At 42.2% G+C, this 15,332-nt stretch overlaps 1 protein-coding gene across 3 annotated transcripts; it reads left to right on the forward strand.

The window, feature by feature from the left end:
* The first annotated feature begins 1,613 nt into the window (after positions 1–1,613).
* RBM12B (RNA binding motif protein 12B) lies at positions 1,614–9,129 on the forward strand. 3 transcript variants are annotated; one of them, XM_075549491.1, is made up of 3 exons: positions 1,614–2,054; positions 5,013–5,060; positions 5,661–9,129. In XM_075549491.1, the coding sequence occupies exon 3, from the start codon at positions 5,689–5,691 to the stop codon at positions 8,464–8,466; it is 2,778 nt and encodes a 925-aa protein (XP_075405606.1). In that variant the 5' UTR covers positions 1,614–2,054; positions 5,013–5,060; positions 5,661–5,688; the 3' UTR covers positions 8,467–9,129. The 3 variants fall into 3 exon arrangements, with proteins under 3 accessions (XP_075405606.1, XP_075405609.1, XP_075405607.1); XM_075549494.1 differs by having other exon boundaries at positions 1,614–1,777; XM_075549492.1 differs by having other exon boundaries at positions 1,614–5,060.
* Positions 9,130–15,332: the final 6,203 nt, after the last annotated feature.

Genomic DNA, 15,332 nt, shown 5'->3' on the forward strand with positions numbered 1-15,332 from the left:
CAAACCTAAGGCTGTGGGGTGTGGGAAACAGAAAAGTTACTCCCCAGGTTGTCCTCCCGTATTCTATGCCAAACTTAAGGGGCTGTTTGCAAACACTGACTATATGCTTGGAGGTCCACTGCTTAAAGGTTATCTGTCTGAAGGTTATCAGCCATCTAGAGCAACCAGACCCTACAGTCTGTCCCACCCTAAGTAGGGCCCTACTCTTTTCTGATAAGGATAATGGATTATGCCCTTGAAGGAGAGCCCAGACACCCAAGGTTAAGACAACTCAGGGAGGACCAAGGTTAGGTTGCTATCTTCTTGTTACGTGCATGTCTTCCTATCACAAATATGCCTATTGTATAACTCTCCCTGTTACACATATTTACCTATGCATGTTTAGACAGACTGGTGTGTCCCTAGTGTATAGAAGCCTTAGTTGGAAATATATTCCCTCTGTGCAGATCTGGCTCCTGAAGTCATGGCAGTCCGGAGTTGAGCACTTGCATGTTTTATTTTGTCTGATATCTCTTTAATTTTACCCCTCAATTACACAACCACCCCAGGGTCCCTTATATTGTGGAGGCTGGTACCCCACAGTGAGGAATATCAGCATGTTACCTAGTCAGTTAGTCCAACCCTCCACGGTGAGATCTCTTTGCAACTCTATGGATCACCTTGACATTTGAACCCAGTCATTAACAATTTTATAGGCTTAGATAGCTACATAAATTCATTCCATATTTTTTAGAGCTCCCAGAAGTTGGTACTTACGATCCTGTTTTACAGATGAGAAAAATGAAATTTTCCCAAGCCTGGGAGCCACTGTTTCCGCTTTTGAATTACCTCTTACTACATATGATCATAAAATTAACACATGGGTATTTTGTAGAAATTCAAAATTCATTCCTTTTTCCCCGTCACCAGTGGCAGTATTTTTAAAGTTCGATTTTGCTTTCTTAGTGAATCTACTCACAAATACATCATGTAGCTGTATACCTTGTCAGGCTGTCATGTTATTTACAAATAACAAAATAAAACCAAATACAAGATTGTTAGCACATGTCTGCCATTGCACTTTTTCACTTCCCAATTTCCAGGGCTACCTCATCTGATCTTGTTTCACAAAGCCGGAGATGGGAACCACCAAATGGATCAAGGCACTTATTCACGCAGTTGTTTTTGTCTACAGAATGGAATCAGTATGCATTGATTAAGCACCAGGGTGTTAGCATTGTCCCTGGGGAACAGGTCAGACTAACGTTCCTGTGGCACCGAAAGTCTTTCAGCAACACAGCTGAAAAGGCAGAACAATATTTAATTTTCCTTTTGCATAACTTTCTTTTCGTCTCGGCACCTCGGAGGTAGCGTACGCCCATCACATTTTGGCAGTTAAGGAACCCTCAGCGTCCCAACCGCGACGGCCAAGGCTCTGAATCCCGCTGTTTTCCGGGTCGAAGTCCCCGGATTGGCGGACGCCTGAGCGGGCGCGGAAACGCAGCCGACTCCGGAAGGGGTTGGCGCGTTCGCCAGGCCCCGCCTCCCACCCCTTAGCTTCCGGAAGCGAGTTGCGGCAGGGCGCGTGCGCACACCGGGCCGAGGCGCTCGGTGGGGGGGGGGGTGTCACGCCAGAAAAGCGCATGGGCGAGCTTGCCGTCTGTTTGTCCGGAGCGCAGAAGCGAGCGGGCGCCATTTTCTTCGGGGTTCACTGAGGACCCTCCGCGTCCGGGGAGGCTGCGACGAGGCGTGCCGCCCAGCGCACGGCCGTGCGTGCTGTGCCCGACCGCTGTGGGGGGTGTGTAGTGCCGAGTGCGGAGCAGTTCCGCCCCGGGTGCCGGGGCGTGGGGAGGGCCCGGCGCGGGGCCGGAAGGAGAGAGCAGGCGGAGCCGGCGGCCGCGCCACACCTAGCGCGGCTCCTGTTGTCAGGTGCTCTGCTCGCCGGGGCGCGCCGCCTCCCGTCAGTCCGCGTGTGCTGGGGTGCGCTGCGTGCGCTCGCGCTCGCCCCGGCGGTTTTGCGGAGGGCTTCGTGGGTGTTGTCTCTGCCTGTCACGGCCGTGGTGGCGGCTGGCTCGGTAGGTTCGCGGGGGCGCAGTGCTTGGGGCCGGCTGGGAGGCAGGCAGCGCTGACGAGTTAGGGTGACGGAATGTGCGCCCTGGGGACAGCGGGGCGGAAAGGCGCGCTGGCTGGGCGGTTAAGGTGCATTCGGAGGCGGATTGTGGCCGCAGGCCTGGCGACGGCGTCGGATCCGCACGGCGACGCCGGCCCGGCGCGAACGGCGGAAGCGCTGACCCTGGGAGTGTGGACCAAGGCTTCGGCCCGTAGACGCGATGCCTTCGGAGGAACCGCCACGGAGGAGGATGGATGTGGGGCAAAGCCTGTACGCCGCGTGGAATGGGCGTCACCGACCGTGTGTGCGGGGGATCACCGCGCCGTGTGTGTCGTCAAGCCTTCGCCTTTTCACCTGTCTACACTCAGTACTGCCTTAGGGGAGATGATTTGGGGCACTGGAATCTCGTCTTTAAAATTCGCTTGCGCTAACCATCAGCCCGTCCAAGAATCGCAAGAAAACGAGACGCCTTCTCGCACCAAGCCTGAGAAATCATTCCAATGGCCCGGCGATAAATCTTTAAACTCAGCCTCCTTCCCATGTTGCCATCATAGTCTGAACTGGAAGATGCGTATTTCACTTAAGTGGGTTGAATCTATGGGTAAAATCAAATGTATCTAACGTGAGCTTACTACTTTCAGTCGCGGGGAGCTTTTGAGTATCCGTTTTTCTCCCATAGATTTTAAGCAGATCACTATCTTTAAATGGAGGAAGTGGAATGTCGCAGCGTTTGTGGCAAAAATTGAAGTCACGGGTGCTTTAGGGTATTTTGTATATTTGGCGTTATGCTTAGTTTCCTTTTCTCTGAGTAGCATTTTTTAGGGAACTTGTTTAAGAAAGTAGTACATTGGGATCCTAGCGGAAGTGGTCATTTTGAGAGCTGATCTCTTTCCCAGTGCTTTCTAGATGTGCCTAGTTACTGAAGGAATAAATGGACATTAGCCTGTGTCAAGGCCATTATAAGTTTAAGCATTAGCTTTAATGTTGGGAAATTACCATAAACTACATAGTTGCTTGAAGTGGAATTAGGGGACTACTTATAAGTTTTTTAAATGTAGGATAAATTAATTTGTAGGGAGTTTTTGAATTTGACATGTAATTAAGTATTTCTTGAAACGTTTGTCCCTAGTTTATTAAAAAATTAAATCATTTTATTGGGGGTGCCCCTAATTTTTAAAATTTGTAGATTGATGTATATTGATAAATCCCTCTTCAACTTTTAAAAGTAGAATTTAGGCACAGAATTATACCAGATCCTGCTTTTAGAAATATGTTAAGCAAGTTGCATAGGAAGGAGCTTTGGAACTTGAATCTGGACTATTCCAAAAGCCATTTACTGAATAGCTTTTGCTGAAATGGTAAAGGAATTGCATTTGCGCCCTTTTTTGGGGTGGTGCGATCAAAATACTTTTATAGTAAACCTAAGTAAATTGGCATTGAAAATTGGGATGTAGCAGGTGCTACTTATTTTCTGAGAAAGGTTTGGTTTATGGGTCTGTTTTAACAGAAAGTAAACCTTGTAGACCCAAAGAATGTCTTCAAATCCCCCTTCGTACAACAGTGATACTTAAAAACAAAAAGCAACAGTAAAAGAAAGTAAAAGTACTAAATTAAGTACACATATAAAAGCATAAATGCATAGCTGGTAATTCAGCAGATTTAAAACTTGGTAATTTGGGAAGGCTTCATTGAATATTTTACAGCCTTTTTCAAAGTATTAGATGTATTTTCCTAAATGAAACAAAAGCTTAGGTTTTTTTCAGTAGTAAAAACTGGTAATCTAATAGTCTAGGTTAATGTATTTTTACTTTTCTACTTTGCCTGTTGGGGAGCCCTGGTGGCATAGTGGTTATGTGTTGGGTCAGTGGTCGCTGCTCTGGGGAAAAAAATAAGCTTTCTACTCCTATAAGGGGTTAACAGTCAAACTCACAAGGCAATTCTACGTTATCCTTATAGGGTCACTATGAATCAGCACTGACTTGGGAGGAACAGTTCATTGAGATTTGACAACTTAAAAATATTTTTTTAGCTTCAAATGTTGGGTGTTATATTCAGTAATTATACAGTTTCGAGTGACTACCTTACATTTGATTTGATGTTATGTTTTGTAAGGGATGAAGATGGCAGAGAAGTTGGGTATCGATAATGAACTAAGTGGTCTTTTTATGAGTGGAAGTAATGGAATGGTTTTGAGTATTTTTAAATTTCCTATTACGTGTAAAGTGGTCTTTTTGGTGGATCTTAATTTGTATGAAGTGAAATACATAGCCTTTAAAGGATAGAATTAAATGTACTCTGTTAGAGCCATTTTGTATTCGTTTTCAGCGAGTTTTTGTTTTTAAAGCATTTGCAGGTATCATTTTGGAGTTTGCATTTCTCGTACCTTTTTGCTGTAGATGAAGAATAATGAATTTCTTCTTGAAACAAAGTAGACTGTTTTGTGATGCCCATAATTGTGGTCCCTTATACTGGTGGCCGCCCAGCAGCTGCTCTACCTGAGAGCGATGAAGCTGTCTGCTCTTGCAAGCCTGGGAACCTTATATAAGATCACTATGAATTTGAATTCGCTCAATGGCAGCTCTTTATACATTGCTTTGGTTGGGTCGTGGGTGGTACAGTTGGTGTGTGCTCATCTACTATAAAGGTTAAAGGTTGGTGGTTCAAACTCACTTGGTGATTTGGAAGAAAAAACCTGAGTGATGCGCTTCCAGGAAGATTACAACCAAGAATATCTATGGAGCATTTCTACACTATAACACACGGGATGATTTTTAAGTTGGAATTGGCTGTCAGCACAGTTTGGGGTTTTCTTTTTTTTGTTGTTCGTTTGTATTCCATTCTGAAATGGATGCCCTAATCTGGAGTTATTTGAGATCAACTACAAGGTGCCAAGGATTAATTATATTTCATTTTCTTTCCACAGTTAAGTGGATTTTACAGAATTAACAGGTCTCCCAAGAAATTTTAAAAGGTAAGATATATAGAGCTTACAGCTTTACAGAGGCTTGGAAAAAAAAAAAACACCTCAAAACAAAAAAGACCCACGTACAAAATAGACCAGTACTTTTGGAGTATAAATAGTTACTGTCTTTATGTCTTGGCCAGTGATGTGCTAGTGGTAGACAAATTTATTTTCACAGGCAGAAATCATATAGTGACCATAGATGGCTTTTCTAAATAATGAAAATTCATGGTTTGTAAACTTTTTAATCCACAAATTTCTTAAGTTTCAGTAGATAGTATGTTGCTAAGTGAATCTGAAAATAGCTTGGTCTTGTGGTGAAGCAACTTTGGCATATTTAGAAGGGAAGATTTGAAATTTTTGATGTTTATACCGTATAGGAAAAGTGATATGAAATGTTTCTTCAAGGTAGTTGTTTATTGTATGTTTAGATGGGAGAAAATTTATTCTTTGTTTTCTCAGGAATTAGGATCATTATTTTTGTGAATTTGTATCTTGTTGTATTTATAAATTCTGGAGGAAATAGGAGATATGTAATTATTAAGCTTAGTTTGGGATAAGGTACTTCAAAAATAAGATTTGCTATTATGTGTACCTTTTTGTCTGCAGGTCATTATTGCTGTTGTTTGAGCTCAGCATGGCTGTAGTCATCCGTTTACTGGGGCTTCCTTTTGTTGCGGGGCCTGTGGATATCCGTCAGTTCTTCAAGGGATTGACTATTCCTGATGGAGGAGTGCATATAATTGGAGGGGAAGTTGGGGAGGCTTTTATTATTTTTGCAACAGATGAAGATGCAAGACGTGCCGTAAGCCGTTCAGGAGGACTTATCAAGGATTCTTCTGTAGAGCTCTTCCTTAGTAGCAGGGCAGAAATGCAGAAGATTATAGACATGAAAAGAACTGTTCGTACAGGAAGAGAGCGACCAGGATCTGGCGGAGCAAGGGCTGGCACAATGTCTAATTTTGTAGGGGAAATTAAGGAAGATGCGAGTAATTCTGGATATTTAGAGGCTGAGTTTCATACTAATGGTACAGAACGTGATGATTTAAAGTCAAGAAGGACACGGCCAGTGAGAGCCAAAAATCCTTACTTATTTCTGCGGGGTTTGCCTTACTTAGTAAATGAAGATGACGTACGCGTCTTTTTTGCTGGTTTATGTGTGGATGGAGTAATTTTCTTAAAACATCATGATGGCCGAAATAATGGTGATGCCATAGTAAAATTTGCTTCCTGTATTGATGCTTCAGGAGGTCTTAAATGCCATAGAAGTTTCATGGGTTCAAGATTTATAGAAGTAATGCAGAGTTCAGATGAACAGTGGACTCAGTGTGGTGGAAAGTTGGATGGCATTCCTTCTGAAGAACTTTCTCCACCAAGAGGAATTAGTGATAGACATTTTCGAAAGCGGTCACATTCAAGATCTCCCAGGAGAACTCGTTCTCGTTCCCCTGTTGGAAATTATGTTCACTTAAAAAATCTGTCTCTAAATATTACCAAAAGAGATATTAAAAATTTCTTTAGAGATACCGATCTGAGTAATGAACAGATTACTTTCCTATATAAGGGTGACAAAAGGACACGGCATGCATTGGTGATGTTCAAGACTCTGAGAGACTTTTATTCTGCTCTAGCGTTGCACAAGACTGTTGTACAGTACCGTCCTGTTTACATTGACCCGATTTCTAAAAAAAGAATGCTGAAATTAATGGAATATTACGAAATGAAAAAACCAATAGAGAAAGAGAGACCTGGCCATGTCTCTCAGAAATATTCTCAAGAAGGCTATCCTGGTCTAAAGCTTTGCATATATATAAGAAATTTTCCATTTGATGTCACAAAAGTTGAAGTGCAGAAGTTTTTTGCAGACTTTGCTCTTACAGATGATGACATTTACTTGTTTTATGATGACAAGGGAGTTGGTTTGGGCGAAGCATTGGTGAAATTTAGATCAGAAGAAGAAGCCATGAAAGCTGAAAGTTTAAACCGGCGAAGATTTTTGGGGACAGAGGTATTGCTGAGACTTATATCTGAGGCACAAATGCTGGAATTTGGTATAGATTTTCCCATGATGTCCGATGAGAATATGCAAGATCGTTTACAATCACATGGTAGAGATGATCATTCCCATTCATTTGATTCAAAAGAACCACTGGAATATTCAGTTGACTCTTTTGAAAACTTTACTAGACATCAACTGGAGGACAAGAGAAACCTGGACAGCTTCCAGCATCCCCAGGGAGATTTCAGAGAACCTGCTAGGCACCCGTCAGAAGACTTCAGGTACTCCCCAGAGGACTTCAGGTGCCCTCCAGATGATTTCAGGCGCCCTCGGGAGGAGCGCTTCAGAAGGCCTCCTGAGGATAACTTTAAGCGCCCTAGGGAGGACGACTGGAGGCGATATTCTGAAGACTGGAGAAGGCCACTCAAGGAGGATTTCAGACGTCCTCCCAAGGATGACTGGAGGCAACCCCCTGAAGGAGACTATAGACTACCACCTGATGAAGACTGGAGAAGACCACCTGAGGAGGACTTCAGGCGATACCATGAGGAGGACTTCAGGCGATACCATGAGGAGGACTTCAGGCATTCTCCTGAGGAGGACTTCCACCGCCCACCCCAGGAGCACTTCCGGCACCCATCCCAGGAGCATTACCGGCGCCCATCCCAGGAGCATTACCGGCGCCCACCTCAGGAGCATTTCAGGAAGCCACCCCAGGAGTACTTTCGTCGGCAACACCAGGAACACTTCCGGCGGCCACCTCAAGAGCATTTCCGGCGACCACCCCAAGAGCATTTTCGGGGCCCCCGAGAGGAAGAGTTCAGACACCCACCAGATGAAGACTTCAGGGGCCCTTCGGATGAAGATTTTAGGCACCCTCCTGATGAGGACTTCAGGAGCCCCCAAGAAGATTTCCCATGTCCATCTGATGAAGATTTCAGGCAGCTCCCTGAGGAGGATCTTGGGGGACCACAGGAGGAGGGTCCCAGACTAGCTGATCATTTTAGACCACCTGGTGAAGAGTTTAGAAACCCACCTGATGATTTTAGAAGCCATCGCCCTTTTGTGAATTTTGGTCGCCCAGAAAGTGGCAAGTTTGATTTTGGTAAGCGTAATATGGGGGCTTTTCCTGAGGAGAGATTTATGCCTGAACCAAAATTAAATTGTGGTTCAGATAGAATAACTCCTGTTAAGATAATGAATCTTCCATTTAAAGCGAATGTTAATGAAATTTTAGACTTTTTTCATGGCTATAAAGTCATACCAGATTCCGTTTCAATCCAGTATAATGAGAAAGGATTGCCGGTAGGGGAAGCCATTGTTACTATGATAAACTATAATGAAGCTATGGCTGCTATTAAAGATCTCAATGATAGGCCAGTTGGCCCACGAAAAGTTAAGTTAATTTTGCTTTAGGGAGCATTTTAAAATTCAGAAACAACCTCCCAACAGTATTGATGCAGTAAAATGTATTTTTTAAGTTTAATTATCTAAAGAAAAACATTTCTGTTTGAACTGTGAATAGAACAAATGTAAATAGTAGAATGTAGTCCTTAGGTTTCTTTTTGCTTGCAAACTACCACACACTTTTTCTGATGTAAAAGTATGTACACTTTCCTTAGGAGCACTTGAGTTCATTCTGATAGATGTATTGGATAAACCTCAAGATTTGTACAAAGTAGTTGTATATAAGGAAGATATGTTTTATATTAGTTTTGGTTCCTATCCTGTAGTCTCCATCTTTTACTCAAACTAAGAAAATAGTCAGTGAGTGTTCAGGCTTGGCATTCTCATTGCTACCTGCCTGTGAACTGAATGCCTTCTTCCCCTTTTGGGATATTACTGTGTTTCTTCTGTTAAGTACATGATAGTTAATAATTAATAATTGACTGTGAATCTCAGTTATGTGAAAAGTAAGCTTCGAAGATGCTACAATTTCCATGTTCATAACTTTGCAAATCTTTGTAAAAATAAAAACTTGGAACTGAATGGATAAACCAATTTGTATTTGTATAAGAAGGAAAAAAAAAAGAATTACCGCTGGGTATTGTGAAATTTTTCAACAGCTACATTAAATAATACAGTAGGAGGAACCAAACAACCTTAAATAGGGTTTAATAATGTATGTAAATATGAAATTTTCAACATCTCATCAAGTAAATTGAGTTTAACTCAATATTCTTTAAAGAATTAATTAGAAATGTAAAGGCATTTTCCCAGGCTTCGAGTGGGAAGAATCATAAATGGATAGATTTTCTGATTTATTAATACAAATTAACTGAGTTTTTTATTTAGTCGTTGTAATAATAATTTAGAAGAATTAGTACCAGCAGAGTCCCAAGAAGGTGGAGATTAGAGATATCCCAAGTGTCCATCTTAAGCAAAAATACTATACCACTCTACCCCCACCCCTGTACTTCCTCTTAGTATTCCTTCTGGCCCCTGGATTCTGTAGTTCTCTGCAATCTCCAGAAAGTTAAAGGAAGACTACATGGTTATGGGTGCTATTAGTTCCAAACCGGAAGTTCAGAATTGTTCTGACCCTTCTCATACACGAGGTTTTGAAAACTTAGGGAAACCAGGTCAGGTGGTAGGTAGAAACTCGAGAGCCAACGGTGAGGGACATGAAAGCCAAGTATGTCAGGAAATGGGTCACTAAGGGGAAAAGCTTTAATGGAGGTTTGGTTTTTTAGTTTACTGAAGCCACAAAGAAGACACAGGGTTAAGTCACAGTTTCTAGTAAACTGAAGGTGGTACATAAACTATAGTGGCTCTTCCAAAATGGGATTATAACTGCAGGCACAGCTGTTGGAATTTACGATGCCTACCAAAAGGGATTGAATACATCTCATTAGTTTAAAAACTTAAAAAGACTTAAGATTTTGAAAGATTAAATTTTAATAGGCTTTGCTATTACATATTGTAATGGATTTTATTTTCTTCCCACGATACCTATTGGACAGTTACTATGAATACTGTAATTACTTTGCAGGTATAATCTAATACTCCTTAAGCACAGGGTTTATTTACCTCATTTCACAGGGGGAGGTAAGTTTTAAGGCTAAAGTCAGGTAAATTGTAGAGCCAGTTTGCTTTTTTTGCTGCCTCGTTTTGTAAATGGTATTCTTAATTTTAGTGAAAGCATACTATTTTCAAAAGTAATTTTTTAACCCTCATTTTAATCCAAAAATAGCCTTTGAAATGTTTAGAGTGCTCAAAGATTGTTAATACAAAATGACTTTAAAAGTTTTTGTATACTCTGGGTTTCTCCTATATTTTGGCTTCTGTTTTACATAGTAAATTGCTCGCTATCATTCAAGCATTAGTTGAATTTGGTTGGCCCTTTCATAGTTTACATTATAAAGTTTTTTTACCTCCATTCCTTGATTCAGATGCTGTACACCAGGGGTCCTTAAACTATGGCCCGCAGGCCACATGCGGCCCGCTGGGTGTTTTTGCCACGGCTGCCTGTCTTCCTTAGCAGCCAACTCGTCCAGCGTGCGTAGGAATTTGTTCATAGTTTTTTTTTAAACGATAGTCCGGTCCTCCAACGCTCTGAGGGACATGAACTAGCCTCCTGTTTAAAAAGTTTGAGGACCCCTGCTGAACAAATAGGAGTAAAACTTTGAATTTAATTTGAGTATTTTAAGTATTCTACTTGCTAGTAGCTTGAATGGCTAAATTTGGTTTAATAAGCACCCTATGGTTTGTTTAGCCAGTATGGTTACAAGTAGTAGGAGGAATGTTAAACTGCTTGTCTAGCCAAAGAAACCCAGTGAACAAAATAATTTTAAATGTTCAAAGGAACAAGTCTTCACAATTGCATATCAGATAAAACTAAGCTGAGGTTCAAAATAATGAGGACATGAAACTACTACAATGAATTTGGTGAAGTGATGGTGTACAAAAGGGAGGTACACACAAAAAACCCAGTTTTTTTAAGCTATGTATTTAAATTAATTTTTAACAAAAAACAACACCTTCAAAGTATTTTCCATTTCAGTTAATACATTGGTCAAATCTGTGATAGCATTCTTGGAAAAACTTGTTTCAAACTCATCTGTTAGGATGGCTAATAGCACCTCGTTTTTTTCTTCACTTCTGCTTTTTTCTTCTTCAAATCGTCCTTTCATGTCTCATCATTTGTGGAAACAAAACCACAGCAAGGTCTGGTTAGTCAGGTGTGTAGGGTAAGAGAGAGACATGCTGTTTTTTTTGGCAAAAAACTGGTGCACTGAGATGGCTTTGTGAACCAGGTGAATTATAGTGGTAAAACCAGCCTGTGTCAGTCACAATCAGGCTTCTTTTTGTCGCACACTATTCAGCAATCTTCAGAATTGCTAAATAGAAAGGTTGGTAAACAGTCTGACCTGGTGGAAGGAATTCCAAATGCACTATCCTCGTGTCATAAAAATGAGTATTGTTTTGGGGGTGGGGAGGGGTGGGGTGGGGGTACCCCTTTGTATAAAGAAAGGGGGACTTCAAAGGTGGGAAAAGAAAACTATCTTTTAATTCTGTCCACAAAAACTTTGAAGCCCCTCCTACATAAGATGCTGGCTATATTCCAAACCTAGTGGTGCAGTGGTGGAGCATTAGCTGCCATCTGAGAAGTTGATTAGAAGCTACTACTCAGTGGCCCTGCAAGAGCAAGACCTAGTGATAGCGCTGGGCAACATGGCAACATTTCTACTCTGATCACAGGGGTGCTTATCAGTCTATACTCAATGGCTCCTAATTTACACTTGGCAATTTTGCTTATAATATGGTTGTGGTAGGGACATTTATTGGCAATTGGCAAATTCAGCAAACCAGATCATTGTGTACATCCCTACCAATTTGAAACATCTTTGCCACTGTTAATATATCGACTAGTTACTAAAGAACTCTGCAAACTTTATTTTTGTACCAAAAATTAGCTACTGTTTTGCACTACATTAAAGGCTAGGAATTGAGATTGTAAAATGGTGGTAGCAGTAGTACTTGTCCAACTTTATGAGGAACAATGAGAAAAAAGATGTGGCATACTTAAAAAAAAACCCTCAATACCTGCAGGCCTTTCACTCACCTTTGCTGGAAACCCTAATTTATTGCAGGGGCCACACAGCCCATTTTTAAGAGTTAGGTGGTTTAATACATGGAACAAGGTTCAACTTGGGGTCTGGAAGCATGTAGACAAAATTTGGGACATTCAAGTGTCCAGCATAACTCCTCCCTCTACCCCTTACCCCCTATTTTTAGACAGAACTTCCTCAGTTACTCTGGACTACACAAGCAGGGAAGCCCTCTATAGCTTTGCAAGCCAGAGCCCTTGGTAGGCCAGGCTTCTCAGTTCCAAGGACAAATCTCTTGCTCCTGCATAAATTTCTTAGCAGAATTTTAGTACAAGGCTGGTTTCCATGAGGTGAAAGTTAAAGGTGTTTCAGATGTCCAACTTGGCCCAAGTGCTCTCCTGTTCCTTTAGTTGTGCTCTCAACCACTTCCCCCTCAGGTCACCCCTCTCTGGGTTCTACAACTTGACGTGACATCTCACAGAATCCTTCAGTGGTCAAAGAAATGGTTCTTTCATCGGTAGAAGTTGGCAAGCCTTAAGTCTGAAGTTCAAATGTCTGGAGAATTATCTTCACTTCAAATCAGGCTTGTAGACTGGGACGTTTGTGGAAGCTGGTGAATTAGGGCAGGTAATGGGCTCATTGTCCCAAGAACTGAAAGTCATGTGGAGGCAAACGGATCCATCACAGGTCAAGATGGCTATCTGAGTCTTGGGCCAGCAGTTTTCCTTTGGGCAGTAACGCATCTGATGGTCTTCACAAGGTGAGTCAGCACTAGTCAGGAAGCAGGTATGGGTTGGGGTCACAAAGATTGCGTTTATTCATGATTCTTTTACAGGTGTGATCTTTAGCTTATAACCAAATATTAAGTAGAGGTTACTTTGGCTATTTCTGTACACCTTGGGCTGGTCAGATCTAGTCTCAATAGGGCAGGCAGCTGGTGGTTTGCCTATTAAGGGATCAGCTTAAAACCATAAATTCTTATTTTAATACATATCAAAGATAGCTAATTTGCATACCATTAAAAACTGCCATCAAGCTAATTCAATACATAGCATGCCTTATAGCATAGGGTAGGACTGCCCCTATTGGTTTGAGACTAACTATGGGAATACAAAGCCTTACCTCCTATGGAACTAGCCACTAACAGCTGGATGTCTAGCCACACCCCCAAGGAGATGAATTGTGCATTGAGGCACATCCTTTAGCTAAAGACTATCCACTTTAGTCCTGGCTCATTTGCATAGCAGATAATCCAATACTGGGATTATCACCACAGGTATAGGTGCTAGGGTTGACAATCACAAAATGACTGGCTAGAAGGTCTCCAGATCGTCAGGACAGGTAAGTCTGCATCTGGGCCATCAACAGCACTGCCAGCCCACAGCCCTTGACCTGTTGTAAGGCTCTTTTAGGAAGTTCCTTCCTCTTAAGTGTTCTTGCTTTTTCTTCCTGTCTGCTGTCTTTTTCCTGAAAGGCCTCAGGTTGGTTGCATGTATACTTCTTGTCACTTAAGGGATGGCCTCACTCCAAGCAGTTAGTTTCAAACTGGCCTGGTCCTCATGACCATGGATACTTCATTTGCCTAATAGGCTAATGTAACTTATGCAGTGTACAATGACTTCATTTGCTTGGGCATAATCAATCCCTGAAGAGTATATCAATCTCAGGCTGCAGCCCTGGACCAGACACAGTATCAAGCCAGCTGCAGGTAGCACCCCATAGGACAGAAAATCATGGCAAAGATCAACTCCTTGGTTTAGGGTGCGGGTGAGGAATGTTGTATCAATTGGCATATAAAGGTCCAAGAAATCAATGCTAACATCAAATGCTTCACCAAAGAAGCAGTTTCAGCTATCAGTGAATTCAGTGTTTGAGCCATATGGCCACTGACTGGTGGTATGTGTAACCAAATGACCTTTGGCAGAAAAGTTTTTTCACCCCTGGTTTAGGGACCCTCTAGAGCCATCCGAACTATCACAAAAGGCTACATAAAGGAACTTCTTTACCTGGTGTAGAAGTGATGTCTCATCTGTGATTTTACAAGGAATGGTGAGAGTACAACTATAGCCCATGGTTGATTCCTCCGGGTCAGGATTAGACCTTCCACCTTACAACCTTATACCAATTCTGACCAGCTGCCTTTTTACAAAGACACTTTCTCTGTGGGGCCATTGCAGTGACCTCACAATTTATAGTCAGTGGGGTTATTAGTGAAGTCAGATTCCAGTTTATCATCACAAATGACCAAGTTTTTCAGTCTGGCGTGCTTCTACTCATCTGTACGCAGAGCTCTATTCCTTGGCCTTGACCTGTGGTCTCAGCAACGCCATTACCATGGTCACCGTGCACTATTACTACAACATTTCTTTAAGTGTTACTGGTAAATGTTCAAAGGTCATGTCACTTTGTTATAAGCCTCAAGTCCAAAGGTGCTCAATGCTAGCTGTCATTACACCCCGTGTATCCAATGCAGTTGTCTGTAGGCACTTGACTACTGCCACAAGTGAACCAGCCCTTAGGCCCTTGGCTTTACTTATTCTGTGGACTGAGGACCCCACCATTGTGGCTCTTGGTTCTGTAGCCACCACCCCTGAAATTCCCTCTGGTGTTACAGTTCCAGCACTTTGATGGAAGAGGTTCAGCACAAGGATCTTGGGATCCAGAGGACCCATTCCATTCCTGTGTTTTCCCTGTGAGATCCCCGGTTCCAGTTTCTGAGATGGCTTCATCTACACCCAGTGGGATGGCAAAACTGACCTAACAATGAATTAATGAATTCTTGCCAGCATATTCTATCTTTTCTCACCATGAGCTGCCGGAAAAGAGGAAATTAGTAGGGGTTCTCCTTTTATCTCCCGTAAGCCCCCTTATTCTGAGACTAAGCATATCTATGCAAGTGTATGATTTACCCCCATTTACCCATTTTCTAAATTACCTGTCACTGTCAACCCAGGACACTGAGACAAGCCATGTACCTAGATGTGAAGAATCCTCATTCTGGTTTGATAGCAGTATTTGCATCCATAAGCAAAGTCCAGTCTAAAGTCCTCAAACTGCAGTGATTTATATGTTTATAGGTCAAACATGTTTCATCAGTCTTGGCCATCCAGGTGAAGTCAAATAGGTAGCAGCTGCAAGCTTGGGAGTTGACACATTTCTCAGGAAATGTACTGCCTGTGTATTTCCAAGACCCTCTGTAGTAATTGAAAGCCTTGGAGTGGCTGGTGGTTT

Source organism: Tenrec ecaudatus, chromosome 5 (genome assembly GCF_050624435.1).
Source record: "Tenrec ecaudatus isolate mTenEca1 chromosome 5, mTenEca1.hap1, whole genome shotgun sequence".
In the NCBI taxonomy this organism is placed as follows: domain Eukaryota; kingdom Metazoa; phylum Chordata; class Mammalia; order Afrosoricida; family Tenrecidae; genus Tenrec; species Tenrec ecaudatus.

Coding starts and splice junctions, on each gene's coding strand:
- RBM12B (XM_075549492.1), top strand. CDS start 5,689: ATGGCTGTAGTCATCCGTTTACTGGGGCTTCCTTTTGTTGCGGGGCCT.